We start from the raw sequence: 21,493 nt of genomic DNA, 5'->3' as shown, positions 1-21,493 counted from the left end.
CGTAATTTTTGTCATATTGAACACTTCTGTATTCTTCTCATGATACGTGTAATCATTAAAAATGAATGTAAATGGTTTCTCTCCCCAGATACTTTAAACAGGATGTTAACATCTGCAAGATGGTCAAGCCTGCTATGCTGCGCTTGGTCGTGGTCTATACTGCAGAACCTTAAAGAACTAGCGGCTATTAGTTCTTTAAGAGACAGCCTTTGGGAATTAAAAATAAAACTCGAGACTTCATATTCATACCAAACTATAAAGCTATGTAAACCAATCATAGAACCAAGTTTATTTGTGCAACCAATCACAATCCATACTTTTACAACCAATCACACGTGTCGTTTGTGTGAGCGCGACGGTAGATGTCTGCGATAGAGAAAGGTATATATAAATCCGGTCACTTATTTCTATATATTTTACCGAGCTTCTTCGTTATAATATTTCGAAGACCGACTGGCATGTTCCTATGCATCGTCTTCGTCGTCTCCGCCTTCAACGTCTCTCCACCAAACTCTGACACGAGTTCCGACACTCAAACTTTGTTAAGTTTTTAAGTTCACGGACCCCTCCGTTCCGTGAACTCTTTCCGACGAAGCTGTAAAAGCCGCAAGGCTAACAGCATTAACTTCTACCGAAACAATACATACGTTATAACACAATACTGAAATTACTAAAGATTTAGTCGAATCTGTTGATTTTTGGAGCAGAGTGTTGAGTTATTTAAGAAAAGGTAGTGTATAAAGGTACTCACGTTGGTGACGGGCCTGACGGCGGCGGGCAGAGCCCTAACGGCACCGGGAGAAGCGGAGCGTTCGCGCTCCCGCATCTCACCAGCCAACGCTGCTCGTGCCTCACGAGCGGCGCGGGCCTGGGCCTCCAGGCAGCCGCTCGACTTGCTCCTGTGTACCACAGTCCTTTATTGTTGTAACCTTGACCCACCAACAGGTTGTTTATATCCATGCTCACAGCTGACTGATGATGACCTTAAGGTTGTCTGTCTGTCCACCTTGTCACTTTATGGTCCGTGATCTTCTGTACAGAACTTGGGGCTCCGAAATTTAAATCTAATTTCATTTTTCAATATGGTAGATTTAGAGGCTCACGTCTGAGTATGAAAACACCGGTCTTATTGGAAATTTATGGGTGGGCGCGGGGGGGTGGGGGTTTGAAAGGTCATTCCTTTATTCCTTTGGATATTAAATGGGAACCATTAGCTTTTTCCATCAAAAGGGCATTTCATTGAATCTACTAGTTTAAAGGGACATGTGCCATATATCTTATATTCTATTAGACTGAATTGTAACTATGTTTCTGTATTTCATAAAGATAATTATAGAAAACACAACGGTTTCAGTAATGTAAGTTCTTTCCTGCCTCAACCTATTGCGTGCTTCCTCAGAGCTGGATTTGGCCTTTGTTTAGATTCTCACGGGGTACCAGGGATTCTCTGAGTAACATCATGGGTTCAGGCTCAAGGAGAGCCCCTCATGCACCTGTAATGTGGGTCAAACCGTGGTGCACCTGATCACAAATTGTCCCTTGTGTCTGTGGAGTGACGAAAGTGGATCACCAGACGGTCAACAAAAAGGACTGAGTAGGAAAACAAAGACATATCTGGGGAAGAGTGGCAAGATCTTCCAGGAATATTGCAGGAAGGTGAAAGAAATAGTAATAAAAATAAATAAAACCTGAAAGTCGGGAAAGAGATATAGAAGAAGAAGTCTGTGATAAAAAAGTGACAATAATGTGAAGTAGATCTATTTAGCATAGTAAAAAAATAAATTTAAAATTCTGGAAGATGGAAAAGTAGTATAAGTACAGATAAGTAAACAAAAAAACACGTAAAATGCAGTATTTCAAAGGAAAGTCCTGTCCCCGTACCCCTCGTAATGCGATGTATGAAAGATAAAAAAGGTTGGAAAGGTATGACAAGAATGAGACGGATATAAATGATGTATGAAAAGAAAGGCAATTTAAAAAAAATATATTATATTTAAAAATGACTCTGTCCATCATTACAGGGGGTATGAATAAATAAACAAAAAAGATTATTATTACTAGCTAATTGCAAAAGTCATACCTGACAGGCCTGTCGAGAGGGCCCAGCATTGAGAGCGGCTGCGGGGGCGCAGTGCCAGGGTTTCGCCCCGCAGGTGTTGCAGGAGGTAGATACATGAGGTGTCCGCTCCAAGACACATACGAACTGTCCGCGCGCCACGATCCGACTCCAGGGTCCTTGTTAAACAAAGTTTTTTATAACACACACACATATATATATATATATATATATCATGCTATATATAAATCTGTGAAACCTTTACCCAATTGTCAGTGATGCATTGAACACAAAAAAAAATAATACCTTTTAAATAAAGGATTTAATGATAAAGTGTATATAAGAATAATAAAAAAACAAGCGATAATAATGTTTATCTGTTATAAGTAACTTACTTAACATCAACTTAATGGATATATATAGATATAAGAAAAGATTGTATTCTCATATTATTGTTAACAGTAACTTAGATAACCTTGCATAGATTGACTTATTTCTAGACACTAGTTTCTCTAACTTGAGAACGAATTTATATCTATTGATTTAATTCATGTAACTGTTATCCTAATATATTGCAGTTTTTTTAGAAATAAAAAGAAAACTACTAAATCCGTTAGACGCTTGTTACAACTATTTCATAAAATATAATGACTATTTCAACTTCGCACGTTTGACAGTTCTGTATGAACTTAGCGCGTTTGAAAGTTCTCTGTGAACTTCGCGCATTTGATAGTTCACTATGAACTTCGCTCATTTGACAGTTTAGTTCATTTTGAGGTTAAAATTGATTATTGAATACCCAAGACACGAACACGACAACGTCTGAGTTCTTAGCTAGTTTAAAATAAAATAGAATAGATAAAAGTTGCATATCCTTTCATTCATAAAATGATAGTAAGAATAAGTGATAGAACCTTGATTGTAAGTTCAGTATCTTCTTTAATATCTTCACCGAAGCCCATCGTTCTTGAAGCTTGGTACAGGAGTGGGTTGCTCAGTGAGTTCGGAGCTGATTTGGTGAGGAACCAGTTCTGCTCCGGCTCCTCCGGCATGGGCTGGTGCTCCAGGTCGAAGCGGCGGGATCCGAGCGCCCCCAGGGCTCCTGACACAGACTTCTTCAGCTTCTGCAGGCTGTTGAATCCCTGTAGCTGTTTGCCCTGGAAGCAGTCATAGAAGCACGACATGCCTTCAAACTACGCGAAGTTGGAACAGTTCTTCTTGAGTAACAGCTGATGAGGAATATAGTTAAAATTATTATACTTTAGTTAAAGTACTAGAAGGAAATAAAAAAATTATAAGGTTTGCAGGGAAAACTGATTAGCAAGGATAGAAGAAGAAATAGTTATGTAACAATAGATTAAACATTTTTCATTTGTCAGAAGTGGAAGTCGGGGAAATAATAACTTCATGGAGCGTTCGGTATTTCCCCCTTCTCACCGCGCCTGTTATACTCAAGGAGCGGTATAGCGGTTTCGGTAGCAGTATTGTAAGTAATACGCCGGACCGAAAGTGTAAAGATATAAAGAACTTATATACATATTGATAAGCATTTTTAACACTTCCTTTTTGTAGACAGGTTTATTATTGAAAAATGTAAGACTTGAATGATTTATACACCTTTCCAGCAAAAATTTTTTATGGGAAATTTAATGTAAATCATATTTTTAGTGCTTAAAAACATAATGTCTTTAACAAAGTTTTTTTTTTAATTTTTATGGCAGTTTCTATGTTTTCAAAATTTTCTTTTAGTTTCCATATAGGCACCGTGTTAGTACTCATTTAGATCGCCTCTTCTAAAGTTGTAATTTTCAATTGTTACCAGTATTGGTGAAAGTTGCCAAAGAGCTATGTTAAAAATAATTATTTCGCTGTGTATACATTAAAACAAAAAAGGTGATTTTAACTTCACTTTATACAATTTCTGATATGACCATCTAAGGCACATGATAAGATGGGGTTATCATATGGTATAACCAAAATCAAGATGTCGTCGGTATATGATTCTATATAAATGGCTGCAGGAAACACTGATTGTACGATTTTCTAGTTTACACGTGTAGACGTCAAAAATAATAATTTTAATATATTTACTAAGAATTGTGGCTGGTAATTTATTTCTCACATAAAAATATTGTAGCAATGATTTAAAGAAAATCTCAAAGTGTTATATTTACAAGTGTTTTTCGTCAACTCTTTGACATCATCATCAGTACAAGAAGTGTCAAGTAACATGAACTGAGGGTAAAGACTTTATGTGATATAAATGATGGGTGAAGAACTGAGATGAATAACGAGCGAAGAACTGAAAGAAAAGAGATCGATGATGGGAGGATTAATTTGAAAAAATCTTTTATTGGAGGACTGAGATGAGCGAATGTAGAATTGATAACTAAAGAGAGAATGACAGATGAATGAATCGACAATTTGAATTTAGATCAGCAAAGAGTTAAGATATGAGACGAATGAAGAAATTACATCTAAGAGAAATAAAGAGTAGAGAGTAGAGATCACTGGAGAAGAATGAAAAGTAAATAAAGACGTTAAATTTTACCCTGTACTCCTCTTCAGCGCGCGGGAAGCTGGGCTGGGTTAGTTTGTTAGTGATTTTCAAACAACTAAAAATATTTAACTAGTTAGTAATTGTAATATTTAAAATGGCAACTGAGTTAGTTTCCCGTCTAGTCTTCACATGGTAAAGGTCCCAACATCCCACGCATTAGTTGTATAAAGTACCAACCTTATCGTGGTGGTCTCTTGGCAGTGATAAGCTGAACGGCTGGGCACCTGGGCTGTAAGTGGGCAAACCGGTGAGCAATGGCACGCCCCCAGCACCACCAGCACCTTCTGAGCTGCTGTCCCCCAAATCCTGCTGCGGTGTCCACGTTGCGGTTGTCTCTAACGGCTAGAGGACAGTAAGTGATGAGTAAATTTTGTCTAAATACAATATAAATACAATCGAGTTTGTAAATCTTTCATTGGTGGATATAAAAAAATGTCAAAGTACGATTTAATGGTTACTACACTACATATGAATGACTTAATAGAAGATAGCAAACCTTGGGAATAATGTTTTAGGAACTATATTACACCATATTTAATGGAATCAGGCGGAAGTCCATCCTAAGTAAGAAAAGGACCAATATTAGGCACTTCCGCAAATGCAGCAATAAAATGCACCGCCCGCCAGCCCGCTGATAAATGCGTAGTTATGTTACACCGATTAGCGACTCTGTGTTTGGCACTAATAGCTCCTGAAGATGCCCCGTGGAGGGGTGAAACACGTGTTGAATAATTTGGCGGTGGCGGTTGTGTGATTCGCATTGTTTGCCGCATACGCATTTGTTAGCGGGCTGGCGGGCGGTGCACTTTATTGCACGACTACCACTGCATGTGCGGAAGTGGCTAAATATTGGTCCTTTTCTTACTTATATTACACCATATTCATCGGCGCATCGAAAAAGGGATATCCACAGAAATATAATTTTTTATCGACTATCGTCTAATTGTTCCAACGACTTTATACTACCTTATTATTAAGAAAAAATAAGAGTGCATTTAATTATGTTTTAAGACACTGCCTCTTGTAGTTAAAAGTAAAACGAAATACAACCAATCACAATCCTTAATTTACAACCAATCACACGTGTCGTTTGTGTGATGCGACGGACGATGTGTGCGACAGAGAAAGGTGTATATAAATACGAACGCTTCTAGTTTTGGTTGCTTTCGCTAGAAATAAAAGCTGTTTTATTTTATTTATTTATATATTCTACATCTTTTTACGAACTTTATAATGTCATAGGATCTTTATATAGTAATCAGTAACGTGTTTATGATGTTTTATACAATCACAATAAAGTTGTCTTAAGAGAACAGTTCCTTACGTGATTCCTGGATGGAGTATCCACCCCGTGGTCGCTGTGACCGTGGTCGCCGGAGATGCCGGAGTCCCCGGACTTGTCTGCGGAGGGGTCTGAGCGGGGAGAGGAGTCCGCCGTGACATCACCCTGTATCTTCGTTTCCACGGCGAGAGGTCGAGTTCCTATTGTTAATACATAATAATAGTAAACAACAATTTATTACTATTAAGCTACTACTACTAATTTATTACTATATAGCTGTAAAATTTTCTAACTGTATTATCATTAAGTTAATTTTTATTTTGATATTCAACTTGTCTGTGTGTGAAAATGTACCACTACCCACTACCACTCTTATTGTTTAATATCTGTTCCTGCGACTTTGTACTACTTTGTCATTATTTTACTAGGCAAGATTTAATATAAATAATAAATTGATACAACATAATTGAACACCTTATACGAGATGATTGTAAATTAGTGGTAAAGTCTTTAAAGTTTTTGCACTTTTTTATTTCATTTATTTTATATTCATATATATATATATATATATATATGAATATATATATATATATATATATATATATATATATATATATATATATATATATATATATATATATATATACACACACACACACTTTTAAGCAGATTTTCACACTTATTTTGTGAATATTGTACAAATCTTATATAAAAAGTTAAATTAGAATTTTTTATGTTAAGGTTATTTGTACGATTTACATGCATCTGCTTTTGATGTATTTTTTAAATAAATAAAAATAAATGTATGTACCGGATGTATGTCGTGATTCAAAACTGGGCAGCTGATCCCACGCGGCTGCTGGGTTGAACTGCGGCGAAGTGGGTTTGGTGTCGGTCAAGGAAGGCCAAAGCCGTAGGGCGGCTCCGGTCGTACGTTCCGTCAGGGAGCTTTCCGACGAAACCGACGTATCCGACGACGCTGCAAACACACATCGTGATTACTTCATAAGACTGTGTTTCATTAGTACCTCTAGAACTTCAAGAAACAGTTATATACACTAACATATCCCTTAGAGCAGCGTTTCTCAACATAGGACCCACCCTCCACAAGTGGGAAATTCGACAATGGACTCAACACGTGTTCAACCCTTTCGCTTTCATATAAAAATTGGTAGGAAGATAGAATTTCAGAAAGGCTTTCATGGGTCTAATAGAGTATCTAATAGATTCAGGCGTTACCTTGCGCTATGCAGCAGTAGTCGTGCAATGAAATGCGCACAAACACCGAGTCAAATTTCGGTGTTTGACACTGGTCGATGTAACATCTCCTGAGGATGCCCCGTGGAGGGGTGAAACACGTGTAGAGTAGATTAACGGTGTTAGTTGTGTTTCGCATTTTTTGCCGCACGCGCATTTATCAGCGGGCTGGCGGGCGGTGCATTTCATTGCACGACTACTGCTGCATAGCGGAAGTAGCTATATATTAGTCCATTTCTTAGAAATGATGAGAACAGATGCCTTAAAGTATGAGAAACAACGGATTAAGCACGAACAGTCGACATTCTTAAGTTTGTCGGAAGATGCAGATGCCTAACAAGTCCAAATCTAAGAGGGGGGGGGGGGGGTCGTATGGTTGAAATAATGAGGATATGATCCTGACCTGACATGAGGTTGGTGAAGACGGGCAGCTGCCGCCAGGCGGTGTTGGGCGAGAAGTTGAGGACGGGTGGCTTTTTGGGCATCGTGGGCCTCAGCCACAGCGTGATGCCCGGACGCTCTGACGCGGAGCTGCCCGACGACACCGGGCACTCTGTCACCGCTGCAATCGGAACTAATTCACTAAAGTACGTTTGGTAGTATGCCCACTTTTACTACTCTCTTATGGCGCCCACTCTAAATATCTACAACTATAGGCTTTTTTTATCTCCCTGTTATTGGGTACCTTTCGTTTACACCTACCATGAGAGGTACAGTAATACCCCGCTTTACGCGAGGGATACGTTCCAAAAAAAATCGCGTTAACTGAAATTCGCGTATAACGAGGTTTATGACTAAACATAGTCAAAAATTATTACAAAAAAATATAAATCATTTTAATCAATCACTTTAATTCTAGGAACAGTTTATGCAATACATACTCTTATTTTTTACGGAAAAATACATCTATTGTCTTTTGGGTAACGTTTTGTTTACGTTCTTGTAAAATACGTTCATAACACCCAACACTGTTTTTAATTGTTTAAAAGATGGTCAAGACACCATAGAGAAGTTGATGACTACATTATATTTATACGCACTCTTTCGCGTAATTCGAGACATTTGAGCGCGAAATTTGCAATTCGCGTTATAGTGAAACCGCGTATAACGGGGTCGCGTAAAGTGGGGTATTACTGTATAGGGATTTTTACCATTCAAAAATTTTTTCACAATTTTTTTTATTCTCCATTTTTCCGTCACACATTCTTCTATTAATCTTCACTATATCTCACGTTATAGATCTACACATCACCTTTCTTGCTTCTCCTTCGCTCCTAAAATATCACACTAGATTTCTTTTTATATCACAGAAGAATTTAATTCATTTCCTAGGTTATATCTCCTATTTGTCTATCTATAAAATCTATCATACTTATACAACTACAAGTATAAAGACTCAGATTTATTCATTCTTCATATTGAATAATTTTACCACTTTTAATTATTAATACTGATCAATTGTGCACGTGAAGAGAATTTAGGACAGGCCAATTTGAGAGGAACAAGAATAAAAATTAACTCGCATATGACTTGCTACAGTTTAAAATAAAGCACCTAAGTCATTGTTTTAACGTGTTATTATTATACTGTGTGATAGAAAAGTTAATTTTTCCAAATACCGCTACGAAATGTTTCAATATCATTCTATATTCCTTTTTATTAGGTAAATAAAGTCAAAAATGGAAAAATATATACTATAAATACACTTAAAAAACTTTTAAGTTAAACGGTTTTTTGATAACCATATTGTGGTGGTTGTGGAAAAATATGTTCCTAGTCCGCCATATTGGAACGGCGTCCATCTTGAATTTTAAATTTTGACATAATCATCGTGTTTTACTAGTGTAGCCCTTTCATTTGATACCCATATTGAGGGGGTTAAGGAAAAATATGTAACCCGCCATTTTGTATCGGCGACCATCTTAGATTTATAATGTTATTGATTTTAATATATTGTATTGTCATCTAAATTAAATGTGTGTACCAAATTTCAGATCAATCTGACTACGGGAAGGTGCTTAAATTTAAATTTATAATTTTGACCCAAATAAACAAATTCCGTACGGGTCGAACTGAATAAAACCGTTTAAAAATAATAAATCTTCTGTTTAATTTTAATATATATGTAAATTTGTGTGTAAAAATTGTTACGGTTTGTACACATTCCGCCTCACCTTGACACCTTCTACAATCTTCTTTAAACATCTCATTGAACTTCTCCATCTCTTCTTGTTCGTCGCGGTAATTGAGAAGCTTCTGTTCTATCGCATGGAAGTCACCAAGCTCCTCGATGATGGGGCTTCCGAGTCCCGGGAAGTCTTTCAGGTAGTCCCCAGGCTTCGACTGTTCTGTTTCTATCATCCCGAAGTAGAACTGTTTTGACGGTGCCGTTGTCGATCTGAAATGATTTTGGTGATCTTTGTTTTTAGTCTTATACAATGAAGATATGTTTCTTATAAGTCGCTGTTGGAAAACTGAAAGGTATTGAAAATGAGAGATAACGTATGCAATTTGACTTTAATAATGGGCATATAGTTTGTTAACAGTGGTTGCTTAATGTTTTTGGAAGGTGCTAGCCGATGTCGTTTCCAACCTGTCCTATTCAAAATCTATTGAGACACTAGTATCTGGTAGTGGACATCCTATATCTGATGATGATATACTTTGTAATGTCTACTGTCTTCACGCGTAATTAAAATTTCTTTATCGGCGAGTTTTTCAACCCAAAACCAAATTTACATTTTTTTAACGCTAGGAAATTTAGAATGAAGTGAATAATTGGAGAAAATTTAATAAATTAGCAAATAACAAAGTTTTCTTTACTTTACAAACTAGACCAAATATCTATTTTTAAAGATGTAATCAAGTATTTTTATTTGTCTAAATTACAATGAATATATAAACGAAATCTAGTGGTGTATGACTTTGAAAGCGAAACACGTTTTATTTATATATTTCTCTCTTTTGCAATCGAAATATAACTTTTCGTACGACAATCTCGGTGTCTAGTTAAAAATAATTTTACTATACAATACTTACTGTAGTTGCAAGTTATTATTCTCTTTCAGTTCCCTTATCCTGGTCGGCGAATGTTCCGGGGTCGACTCTTTACCTGAAGCCTGTCCTCTATCAGGCATAACCCGGTTATTTTCCTTCGCGTGTGTTTTATATTTGTTTGTTTCATTCTTCATAACATTTTTGTTCGGTTGTGTTATTTTGGACTTGATTTCGTGTGATCTTGTAACAGGTCTTCTGTTCGTTCTGGATTCGTCTTTATTGTTCTTTTTAAGACTAGATTCTTTGATTTTGGATTGGGCCGTGCTCTTGTTAGGGTTTGGCTTCTCCGCGCTATATCTACTGAGCTGACTAGCTTTGTTCTCGTTGGTTTTACTTCCTAACTCACTTCTCACTCTACTCGTTGCCTTCTTGAGTTCAGATTGAAATTCATCTTCTTCTTCATTTCTGGATAATAATGAAGGAAGAGATTTCCTCAGCGGTTTGTTGTCGGTCAATGGAATTGTTTTATTATTCCTTTGAACTCCTGAAGTCTTATGGTTTCTCTTAATACCATCTGACGGTGGTAAGTGTTCCTTGTGCGTTTCTATGAAAGAGTTATCGAATGTTTTCTCTCTTCGTAACGTGCAAAGATCTCCATCGTCTTTGCTGAATCTCTCGGAGTGTCGGAAGTTTCTGTTCAGAAGTGGAGTCTTCCATGCTTCGTTCAGGTCGGTCTTGGCTGTCTTCGCTCGGCAGCCGCTGACGACGTCCGTCCTTGTTTTCCTGGCGTCTTGCTTACTTTGTAGCAGTCGTTCCTCTCGCTTCAGTGAAACTGAGCTCTGCACCATGTCCACGTCTGGATACTTCAAGTGCGGATCCCTATCCTTGCAAGGTGACTTGTATCTTCTCTCGAACGACTGGTCGATAAAGTCGAGGGACTTAAAATCGGTGTACGTGTTTCTGTGAATCGGTAGCTTGGAGTCATGTCCGTTGGTTTTTTTTGTTTCATTTCTAGTTTTGAAAAGTCTGAGTTTTCTTTGTGGTTCCGGTCGCGGCTTTCCAGTGCTGGAATCTGGCGATGAACCTTCTCGGCGCTGAAAATACAATTATAAAATTGGATAAGTAAATCGTTTTCATAATTAGTTCTTATGAAAAATGTTTACTGCAATACACTAACGTCATTAACAGGCGGTGGTGGTGCTCGGTATTTCTTTCTGAAATGTTTGTTATTACTTCTCTGTTTCTGCTGTTCTTCTTCTACTCTTAAATCAGGTTCGGAACCGAATCTCTTGTTTAAGCTGCCTGAAAACATAACATACACTTTGAGAAAACTTATTACCTATAATTATTTATTTATTTTTAAGGAGCTTCGTGTTCTTAGGTGACTAGAAAATTCGGGGATAGATTTCCGAAAGGCCATCTTTTGATGCTAAACCTCATGCTGCGGTCCAAGATCCTGAAGATAACAGGTGACGCAGCATATTGAAGGTTACCCCCTGACCAGTGCATCATGTTACTCAGCACCCAGCGTGGCGATTATGGTATATCTTCTCATAGATATCTATGGGAGAGATATGTGCCTTGCATGCAATCCCCAAAATTATAAAAGTATTGTCACTAAAGCTAATATTGAATATATTTTTTTAAATAATCGACATTAGTATATTTCTGTGATAGATATAATTATTTTCCTAGCGTATTAATTTACTATTCAATCGATTTTCCCATTTATCTTATAGCTCAGTAACTAGTGCATAGTTCAGTTAACTATGTGTCCACGCTTTTATTGTAATATATAACTTACTGTCGTTATGTTTAAGGTCTAGATTCGTGTGCGAGCGGTGCAGGGGATCCCGTTCTCTTGGCCGCGTTTCCATGGAGTCCCCCGGCGCGCCGGCAGACCGAGACCTGTACGCGTTTTGATGCTGACACAGAAATAAATAAAAATATTAATAAAATAATAATTAAATTTTTTTTAAATTTCACAGTGGAAACGTGGCTTATATTATTATTATTCAACAGACAAACAACGAAAAGCTTTATTATATATTACCTACCCGTATAAAGTGATTACAGATAATTTTTTTAAATTGGATTGCGAAAGGCCGATAGCTTGTGTCAGTACAAAGTCAACAGAGATAAATAGCAAAAAATAATTAATCATAATATATAAAGATTCGAATTTTTTTGTCACTGTTGATATGTACACTGTTGGTACAGGATGTATCATAAATTAAATTACTTTTACACCAATAACCAATCATCATGTACAAGTATATTTATAAAAATCTTTTGATTTTATGGTCATTTGAATTATTTAAATCAAAGTCTATAGAAACAATATCTCCTTTATTATAACTTCTTTTTTGTTATAAAATCATACGTGACATTCTATTTTGCTTATAGGTTATCTTTTAATATAGCTTGTTGCCTGGTGTACATGGTATTTCGGTCCATATTTATTAGTTTTATTCTAAAAAATTAAAGTATCTTTATTCAAGTTGGAATTTATATAAACTTTCGAATCTTCGATTATTTTGATATTATAAGTAGTAAGCTACCATAGGGTCTGAACGCTGATCTGCAAAGAGCCAGTTAGAACCTCAACAGTTGCTCTATTAAAATTTAACTATTTTAGATTAGTGTACATTATAATATGAATCATGTAAATGAGTCAACAAACCAAGTTTCACACATTTTGATCAACTTAAAACTCATGAATGCTATTTTATATTTAAAACTAAGGAAAGGAAGGTGTTGTTTGATAAAGATATAAGTAAAAAAGGGACTAGTATACAGCTACTTCCGCTATGCAGCAGTAGTCGTGCAGTAAAGTGCACCGCCCGCCACCGATAATTGCGCGTGCAACAAACAATGCGAAACACAACTACCACCGTTATTCTACTCTACACTTGTTTCACCCCTCCGCGGGGCATCCTCAGAAGATGTTAGACCGACCAGTGTGCCAAACACCGAGTCAATACTCGGTGTTTGGCACACTGCTGGCGGGCGGTGCATTTCATTGCACGACTACTGCTACATAGCGGAAGTAGCTATATATCCCTTTTGTCAGGATGGACTTCAGCGAGGTGACGCCTGAATCTATTAGATATGAACAAGAAATATCTATAATTACCCCAAGACCATGTGGTAGCCGTGAATTTTCCTGTAGGAGGGAACCAGGCCTCCTACCGCTGATGGTTCCTCCAGAATGAAGGATCGCGCCATTGTCGGTACTCCGCAGGCGGGGAGAGTCTGGGAGAGACGGTAGGACCTGGAAATATTAATTTTTTTTATTGTTATATCATATTTGAAGTACATTTAATGGTTTTAAAATCCTTCTATTCCTTCATCACTTCACCCATAACACGTTCACACCTGGACAGAACCTTTGTCTATTGACATCTATTAACTTCTAATAGGACCTAGATATGTGCAACGTGAAACCGCTCATCGTGAAGATCTTCCTCAAAGATGCATGCCTTGAAATTGGCGTCTCTGGCCTGATATGATAATGAAGATAATTAATATCTTGCTAATAGTTGTTGGTTTTCTCCTGAAGTTTGAAGATCCTGAACCTGAAGCGGAAAGGCCTGATATGATAATGAAGATAATTAATCTCTTGTTAATTGTTGTTGGTCTTCTGAAGTTTGAAGGTCCTGAGCCTGAAGCGGAAAGATCTTTGAGAGAGAACTCTGCAGTAAGTTGCTAGGTAGGTTAGGACAGCGCTGTTCTGCTCTTGTTTACAGTACTGGTATTGGAGTAAAGAAAACTGAGTGTCTGATGCAGTGATGGTGAAGAGGATCACCTTGGGCGCCAGTCGCAGCGGCTCGTGCGGCAGCGTGTCGGCGCGGCGCCGCGGCGGAAACGCTGCGGGCGGCTGGCTACTCGCCTGCCCCATGCCGGCACGCTCACGCACGCTCCTTCATCTGGAAATAATTTCATCAACATATATCAGACGTTAAAAACTGCCTTAAGCCTCCCAGAATTCCCAAGAAGGAGAGGGCGTCCAAAAGCTACGTGGTGGTCTAATATCAGAAAGGAACTGGAAACCCTCCAACTTGATGCAGGGACATTCCAGGATAGAGTGGCCTGGCGCAAATTGATAAGGAGACCCGACCCCAAATGAAGGGAAAAGGGAAGGAAGAACAAGAAGAACATATATCAGACGTTGGACAATTGGACTTAAGATTCCCTCAATTATTTTAGATAGTATTGGATGGAAGCGGTCTATATCTATACGCTTATTCTTTTCACTGCAAGGTAAAGGCATTTCTCAAAGATTCCCAAAATGACCTATCTTGCGCTGGCGCATCCAGCGAGATCCCGCGACAACTATATCATCAGTCCACTTATCAACTCGTAATCGCCATTCGAGGAACTTTCTGCCTTAACGGCCAACGGTTGCACGAGCTATGTGCCACTTCACCCGAGCAATCCGAACGGTCTTGGTTCTTGGTTCTTCAAGCGAATATCCTTATTCCTGATTCGACCCAGCAGCGATACTCCGAGCCCAGCCCTCTGGGTCCATCCGGTGCACTTTGGATAATATTGAGCCTTCTTATGTAGGCTTTCGTAAGAGACCACGTCTCGGATTCGTAAGTCATCACCAGCGATAGACATTGGTCAACATCCTTCGACAGTCGCGTAATTAAAAGTACCGGGAAGTAAATGTATACGTGTAGTATTTTTCAACTGTTACGTATGGATTTCGCTTTTTAATTTTTTTAAGACACACACACAGTTTTGTACAATATTTATAATGTTAATTTGTTATATTTTCTGCATATTTTTTTAGTTATAACTTAAAAATAAATTTAAATAACGTATTATCAATAAAACAAATAAAGTTCAAATCCAAAATTTTAAAATTTATATTAAAATATTATTTACTCAAACAGGTTGTTATAAATACTTCAATCAATATAAAATATCAATATTGTCGTCCCTACAAGAAGCTACCGCCGGCTCGGAAGGCAGTTCTGCTGAGAGCCCGCGAGAAACTCAACAGTTGCTCTTTACAAATAGTTTTATAAAGAGCGCGCGACAATAATTAGCCTCCTGAGGTAAGCACTAACAACATTTTATTCCGCGCATAACATCAGTATAGTGTTCTTGGATACAATTCTACTAGTTGCAGTTTTGAAATTGATTGTGGAACTTTATCGTATAGTGCCTTGTGCCATAAATGATTTATTTAATTTTTTAAGACGAAAACCAGAAGTATATAATATATTTTTATTCCTTGTGTTAAACACGGTGTACCACTGTGTTTTTAAATAAATTTGTGATGTTTTGCGGAAAAATAAAACAGTATAATAGTTATATTGCAAGGCAAACGTAAGAATAAATTTATGAAAAACTTCTCATAAAGAATGCCGAGATCCCATCATGCAATAAATGGTATTTATGTTCATATTCATCATCTTTCTTGCGTCGTATCCTGATTCCAATTTGGCACACAAGCCCATGGGACTACGGACGTGTGGTCACCGTCTATCATTCCAGTGATCAAAAGTTTTTGGAAGTTTTCACCAATTTTCCTAGGTATGTGACCAGAAAAACTCATAAATCTGATTTGTGCGGTGAAAAGGCGAATGTACATTACTAGTTCTTTCATTATCGATGAGTTGGTTCTTCTAGCAGTCCACAGAAGTCATAGCATTCGTCTGAGCATTTCAAATCAGTCCGCTGTTCTAAGGTATATGTCTCATTTATATATAAGATTTGAAAAAGTTTTGCATGTTTATATTACAGCATGTCTGTTTATTTTAGAAAATATATAAACAGAATACAAAATACGAATGTTAAATTTTTTGAAATATCGATTTATCGCCGACCGATTAAAATTTAAAATCGTTTTCAAAACATCGGTTTTGATTATATTCGGTTTATTCAACACCAAAGATCACTTCCTTATCGTTTCAAATTTCTAAAGGCTTTATGGGTAATAAATTAAAAAAAAAACTTTCAAATGATCAACGCGAGTGCATTTTAATTGTAATCTAGCATGATAGCAGCCAATAAGTCACGGTTAAGCTTTCCCGGTTGCTAGGCTTTACAGTTAATCTGATACTTACGTAATATGGTTTCAACTGTTGATAGGTTCTTCTTGTTTTTATATAACCGTATTGCATCGAAGAGTATTGAACATATGATCAAATAACTTCATGATTAGATAATATTAATAAATAAGTATACGCCACGGGGACACCTGGAGATATATATATATATATATATATACATATATATATTTGTTTTCTTAATACTAATAATATTAAATTCATTTTGCTTTTTAAACCCTACAGCCATAATTGATAGATAATGTGACATACAAAAAGAAGCATTGCATGAAGTTGTTCAAATATATCCCGCTCGATGTCAACAAAAAATTCGCGGCTAAAACGATACATAGCATACAAACAAAACAGTTTTACGTCGTGTCCACGCGCGGCGGGACCTTGACCCCGCGGTCACGTGACCGACGGACAAATGAGGCAATAAACAAACTTTATTTTTGTACCTCAAATATACTACTACTTATACGGAATAAGGCCAATAGATGGAGAAGCATTAAAGATGTTTGTATAGTTAACTTTTTACATCTATTTCCTAGCATCCTGTATAAAGTGACCACTTTATGATATTTTTTTTTTCTATTTGAATTCGACATGCCAAATAATTTCTGGCAGTGCAGCTTAACAGATACACAGTAAATAATGTGTGTTGTCGTTGATGGCATACGGAAAGGGGACGTGGTCACTTATGAAGCGCCTTATAATAAGGTCACATAAAGAAATCCGCAGAAAAACCAAGATCACTAATGTAACTCCAAGAATTACTCGTTTGTAAAAGTAATTTGTAATTTAAAATATATTTAATTTTATTTTACTATATGTATGTGGATATATATATATATATATACATACATACATATATATACATATATAACTTGGAAATAGATAATAGAAATGGATTTAAAAGTGTATACAAAGCATAAAAATGTCCTATTTAGGAATCGATCATTTTCAAATATATATATATATATATATATATATAGGATTACATGAGAAACAAACAAATATATTAATTTGTCGTAACCCAAAATACGAAAATGCTTTCGAATAAGAGTATAACTTATCACCCTGTATATCTCAAGATCTTAAGGCCGAATATTCTAACACCGGCATTAGAAATTTTTAAAGGCAAATGACATGTATTCATGTCTGTTTTCCCTCGATCGAGACGCATGCAGCGTGTAACATTTGCAAATATAATTTTCCGTGTTTACATTCTGCGTCGTTGTTTCCAATGCTCTTCGCGGCACGGAACAACTTTGCAAGGTTCTATAATCTATTTCTGGTTTTTTTGCATATATTTTGTCTTCTTTGTTTAACAATGGTTATAAAGTGTTTAATATTTTTAAATTTACCAAATCAATTTCAACAACAATCGCCCACTTCCTAACCGCGAACAGCGTGGGCGAACCAAGGTTGGATCCGGATCCATCCTTTGCTCTGCTGTGGTCCACGCTGCCGTACCAAGCATATACACAACATCAACACTACACAGCTCTACTCGGGTAGAGCGGTTTACTACGTGCGAACGTCATCGTACAACTGGAATGCGTCTGGCCAGGTTCTGTTTAACTTGAAGTTCACGGACCCTTCCGCTCCGTGAACTCAGTTCTGATGAAGCTGTAAAAGCCCCCGGGCTTACAGCATCAACTTCAAGCGAAACCAACCAAAGTAATCGCCGTTCAATAAGATATTTTTTACAGTTTTTAGTTTGTCTTTTTCCTCTCTTCAGTGGTGAAAATAGCGTCACTGCATTTACTTTTAGAGTTAGCTAAACAGCTAAAATCGCACGGAGTCAAATCAGGTGAATACATGGGTTGCCGAACGATATCAGTCGAGTTTTCGCAAAAAAGTTTTTTGGTCGCAAAACATCCCACAAAATGGTTTGAGTTGATCAAATGATATTTCAACTTTTGACAAAGAGTCCCTTAGGACATGTTATGTACAGTCTTATTAATCTAGGAAAAATAATAAAATCGCCCGAAAGTTTTAAATGACAATTTCACTTTAGTTAATAATCACAGAGTATATCTAATGTTTCTACCGCCAGGACTTAGCTATACCGAAGTCCATCTATAAGTTGAATCGACTACCTCATATTAAGGTTGTAATACCACGTAGTATGTATCCAGTAGTAGACATTGCGACTGAAACCTGAAAATTATAATGATCATCGTCGTATCAGCCCATAGATGCCCACTGCAAGGTATAAGTCTCTCCAAAAGATATTTATGGGGATATATCTTATTCGCAACCCTTAGCAGATGGGTTGTCGATCGCAGTGTAATAATATAGTATACTAGCTGAACCCGCAAACGTTGTTTTGCAAAAAAAATTGATATTTTAATTTACAAATAAAAAATAAGGGTTGATCGTAGAGGGGTGAAAATTTATGATTGTATGTATTCTTGTATGCTGTATCATAAAAAAATAAAAACAAAAATTTCGTTAAAAAATTAAAAAAAATTTTAAAGTGTGAACAACCTTTATCACTTAGGGGTATAGAAAATAGATAGTAGCCGATTCTCAGACCTACTGAATACGCATATTAAATTTGGTAAAAATCAGTCAAGCCGTTTCAGAGGAGTTCAAGTTCGAACACCGTGACACGAGAATTTTATATATTAGATAAAGTACGCAACTATCTATCCTCTTGAAACTTGTTTGTAAGTATTGACGATGTCGAGGATCGAATCCGTGATGTACGATCGCAATCGTGCCGCTAGGATATCGCAGCTCTATTGACTATTAACCCTTTCCACTCCAATGTCACTCGACACTGATTTTGTTCCACAAGCTCCACTGTCGAGTGATACTCGACATGGTGTAATACTTATTTTTGCGGAAAATTTTAAAACAGGAAAGATTTTTGTTACTAAAATGTTTGAATCACGAATGAACGAAACGTATTCTAGAATCGCAAGATACTATAATTCAATTAAATTTTATCGATGCTTCATAACAGCCTTTGGAGTGGAAAGGGTTAATTTATATATGTTGTAGCAATTTATGAATTGTATGTCATAATTATAAATTAGTTTGTGTTCAGGTCGTTGATGTGATTTAAAAATAATATAGTTCGCTTAAAACCTCTGTTGTTAGCGATGCTGGAAGGCTTTCAGATATGCCTCATATCGGGTCGCTACTTGCTACAATTTTACTCGATTGGGAAAACGTAAATCTCTTAGATCGCTTAGATGAATACTCCATGCAATGTATACCGAAGGTAGGCAGTGTGATCATGGAGTCTAGTTTTATAGTTAACTAGCTGATCCCGCAAACGTTGTTTTGCAAAAAAAATTAAAGTTTTTAATTGACAAATAAAAAATAAGGGTTAATCGTAGAGGGGTGAAAATTTAGGGTTGTATGTATATTTGTATGCTGTATCATAAAAAATAGAATAAAAAATTTAGGGGTGTACCACCCTTATCACTTAGGAGTATGAGAAATAGATAGTAGCCGATTCTCAGACCTACTGAATACGCATATAAAATTTGGTAAAAATCGGTCGAGCCGTTTCAGAGGAGTTCAAGTTCGAACACCGTGACACGAGAATTTTATATATTAGATTATATCTCTCCCGCGAAGCGAAGGTATAGTGTATAAAGTGTTCGTTCGTCCAGAAAGGGTCCATGTTGGACGTGTACCAACATGGACCCTTTTTGTAATGATCATAGGTCGTTGCTTTTGACGGCTGCACTTGTGAGAAGCAATTGCCATTTCTGCCGGAAACAATGACCCTGTTTCTTCCTGCCTTTAAATTTATAATCCGTACATTTAATTACTGGTGAGTAATACTTCCTCATCTACAAAGGTCAAATGTATATTTACTAACATTTTCCGTGAATTTAGATAGATTCAATGATTTCTTTTTTGTAATACACTTAATGTAATATATAGAATTCGGAATATAATACTTACACGTTGTCTAATTTTTTATTAGAATCTATATTTCACAGATATTAGCGTTCGTGCCTTTGTTTTTAGTTTGAAAACTTAGATTTTTCTCTGCCATCGTTTTTGCATATATGTGTTTAAGTCTCTTAATATATTTACTAAGTTAAATCGTAAACTATTTTGAACTAAGTTGAAGTTAGTTTTTTTATAAACTATTGGTGTCCTGTTGGTTTTTTAACGACGCAAAAATATATTCTGATCGCTATTTAATCAGGATCGTTTGTGTAAAAGAGTGTTGGAAGAATATATAGTATATTAGCTGATCCCGCAAACGTTGTTTTGCAAAAAAAAATTAAAGTTTTTAATTAACAAATGTAAGATAAGGGTTGATCGTAGAGTGGTGAAAATTTAGGTTTGTATGTATTTTTGTATGCTGTATCATAATAAAATAAAAACCAAAAAATTGTCTAAAAAAATTAAAAATAAAATTTAGGGGTGGACCACCCTTATCACTTAGGGGTATGGAAAATAGATAGTAGCCGATTCTCAGACATACTGAATACGCATGTAAAATTTGGTAAAAATCGGTCAAGCCGTTTCGGAGGAGTTCAAGTTCGAACACCGTGACACGAGAATTTTATATATTAGATATAAAGTATATATAAAGTGATAAAACTTTTGTAGGTATAAAAATATTTCCGTGATATTCAAAACACTATATGTCTATGCTAGGAGTTTCGCTATGAGATTGAATCAAAAATAAGATCCGCAGAGGAACCAAGGTTACAGATGTAGCTCTGGGAATTGCTCGCCATGCCACTGATGGTTTGGTGTTGAAAATTCTCAAATGGAGAACACGGGTTAGTTGACGAGGTGTGGGTAAGTGAACCTATGATATTATCCAGGTCACGGGACGTTGATGCAGGTCTGCCTCAAAGAACGCCACAAAACTGCGTTTTTTTCATTCTTTTTTCTTGCTGGGAATCGTTTCCTAAATCATGGTGTGATTCCATTCCGCATGATATTCCATCATCTGTTCTAGTCTATATAATATTAATATGTTATTAATAACTATAATTAAGAAAAGGACCAATATTTAGCCACTTCCGCACATGCAGTGGTAGTCGTGCAATAAAGTGCAACGCCCGCCAGCCCGCTGATAAATGCGTATGCGGCAAGCAATGCGAATCACAACCGCCACCGCCAAATTACTCAACACGTGTTTCACCCCTCCACGGGGCATCTTCAGGAGTTATGTTACACCGATTAGTGCTAAACACAGAGTCCTCTTTTTAATTTGATGTATAAACTTACACTAATCGACGGCACTAAACTACCACTGCATGTTCGGAAGTGGCTAAATATTG

At 36.7% G+C, this 21,493-nt stretch overlaps 1 protein-coding gene across 1 annotated transcript in view; it reads right to left on the bottom strand.

Annotated features, from left to right (window-relative positions):
- Window positions 1–13,557, bottom strand: part of LOC137926624 (uncharacterized) — a 42,977-nt gene extending 29,420 nt beyond the window's left edge. The window contains exons 1-13 of the mRNA XM_068770289.1: window positions 13,531–13,557; window positions 13,289–13,426; window positions 11,957–12,077; window positions 11,330–11,454; window positions 10,195–11,246; window positions 9,330–9,553; window positions 7,559–7,717; window positions 6,710–6,877; window positions 5,941–6,098; window positions 4,794–4,958; window positions 2,971–3,213; window positions 2,081–2,235; window positions 752–899 (exon numbers count right to left, since the gene is read on the bottom strand). Coding sequence (XP_068626390.1) covers window positions 752–899; window positions 2,081–2,235; window positions 2,971–3,213; window positions 4,794–4,958; window positions 5,941–6,098; window positions 6,710–6,877; window positions 7,559–7,717; window positions 9,330–9,553; window positions 10,195–11,246; window positions 11,330–11,454; window positions 11,957–12,077; window positions 13,289–13,426; window positions 13,531–13,557 — 2,883 coding nt within the window. The remainder of the gene's footprint in view (window positions 1–751; window positions 900–2,080; window positions 2,236–2,970; window positions 3,214–4,793; window positions 4,959–5,940; window positions 6,099–6,709; window positions 6,878–7,558; window positions 7,718–9,329; window positions 9,554–10,194; window positions 11,247–11,329; window positions 11,455–11,956; window positions 12,078–13,288; window positions 13,427–13,530) is intronic.
- Between the last annotated feature and the right edge of the window lie 7,936 nt (window positions 13,558–21,493).

This window comes from Battus philenor, unplaced genomic scaffold, assembly GCF_028537555.1.
Source record: "Battus philenor isolate CCGP_79_NKW_IND1 unplaced genomic scaffold, ilBatPhil1.0.hap1 SCAF_3, whole genome shotgun sequence".
Lineage (NCBI taxonomy): Eukaryota > Metazoa > Arthropoda > Insecta > Lepidoptera > Papilionidae > Battus > Battus philenor.
The sequence above is the reverse complement of the archived record's forward strand: the minus strand, read 5'-3'. Positions and strand labels throughout refer to the sequence as shown.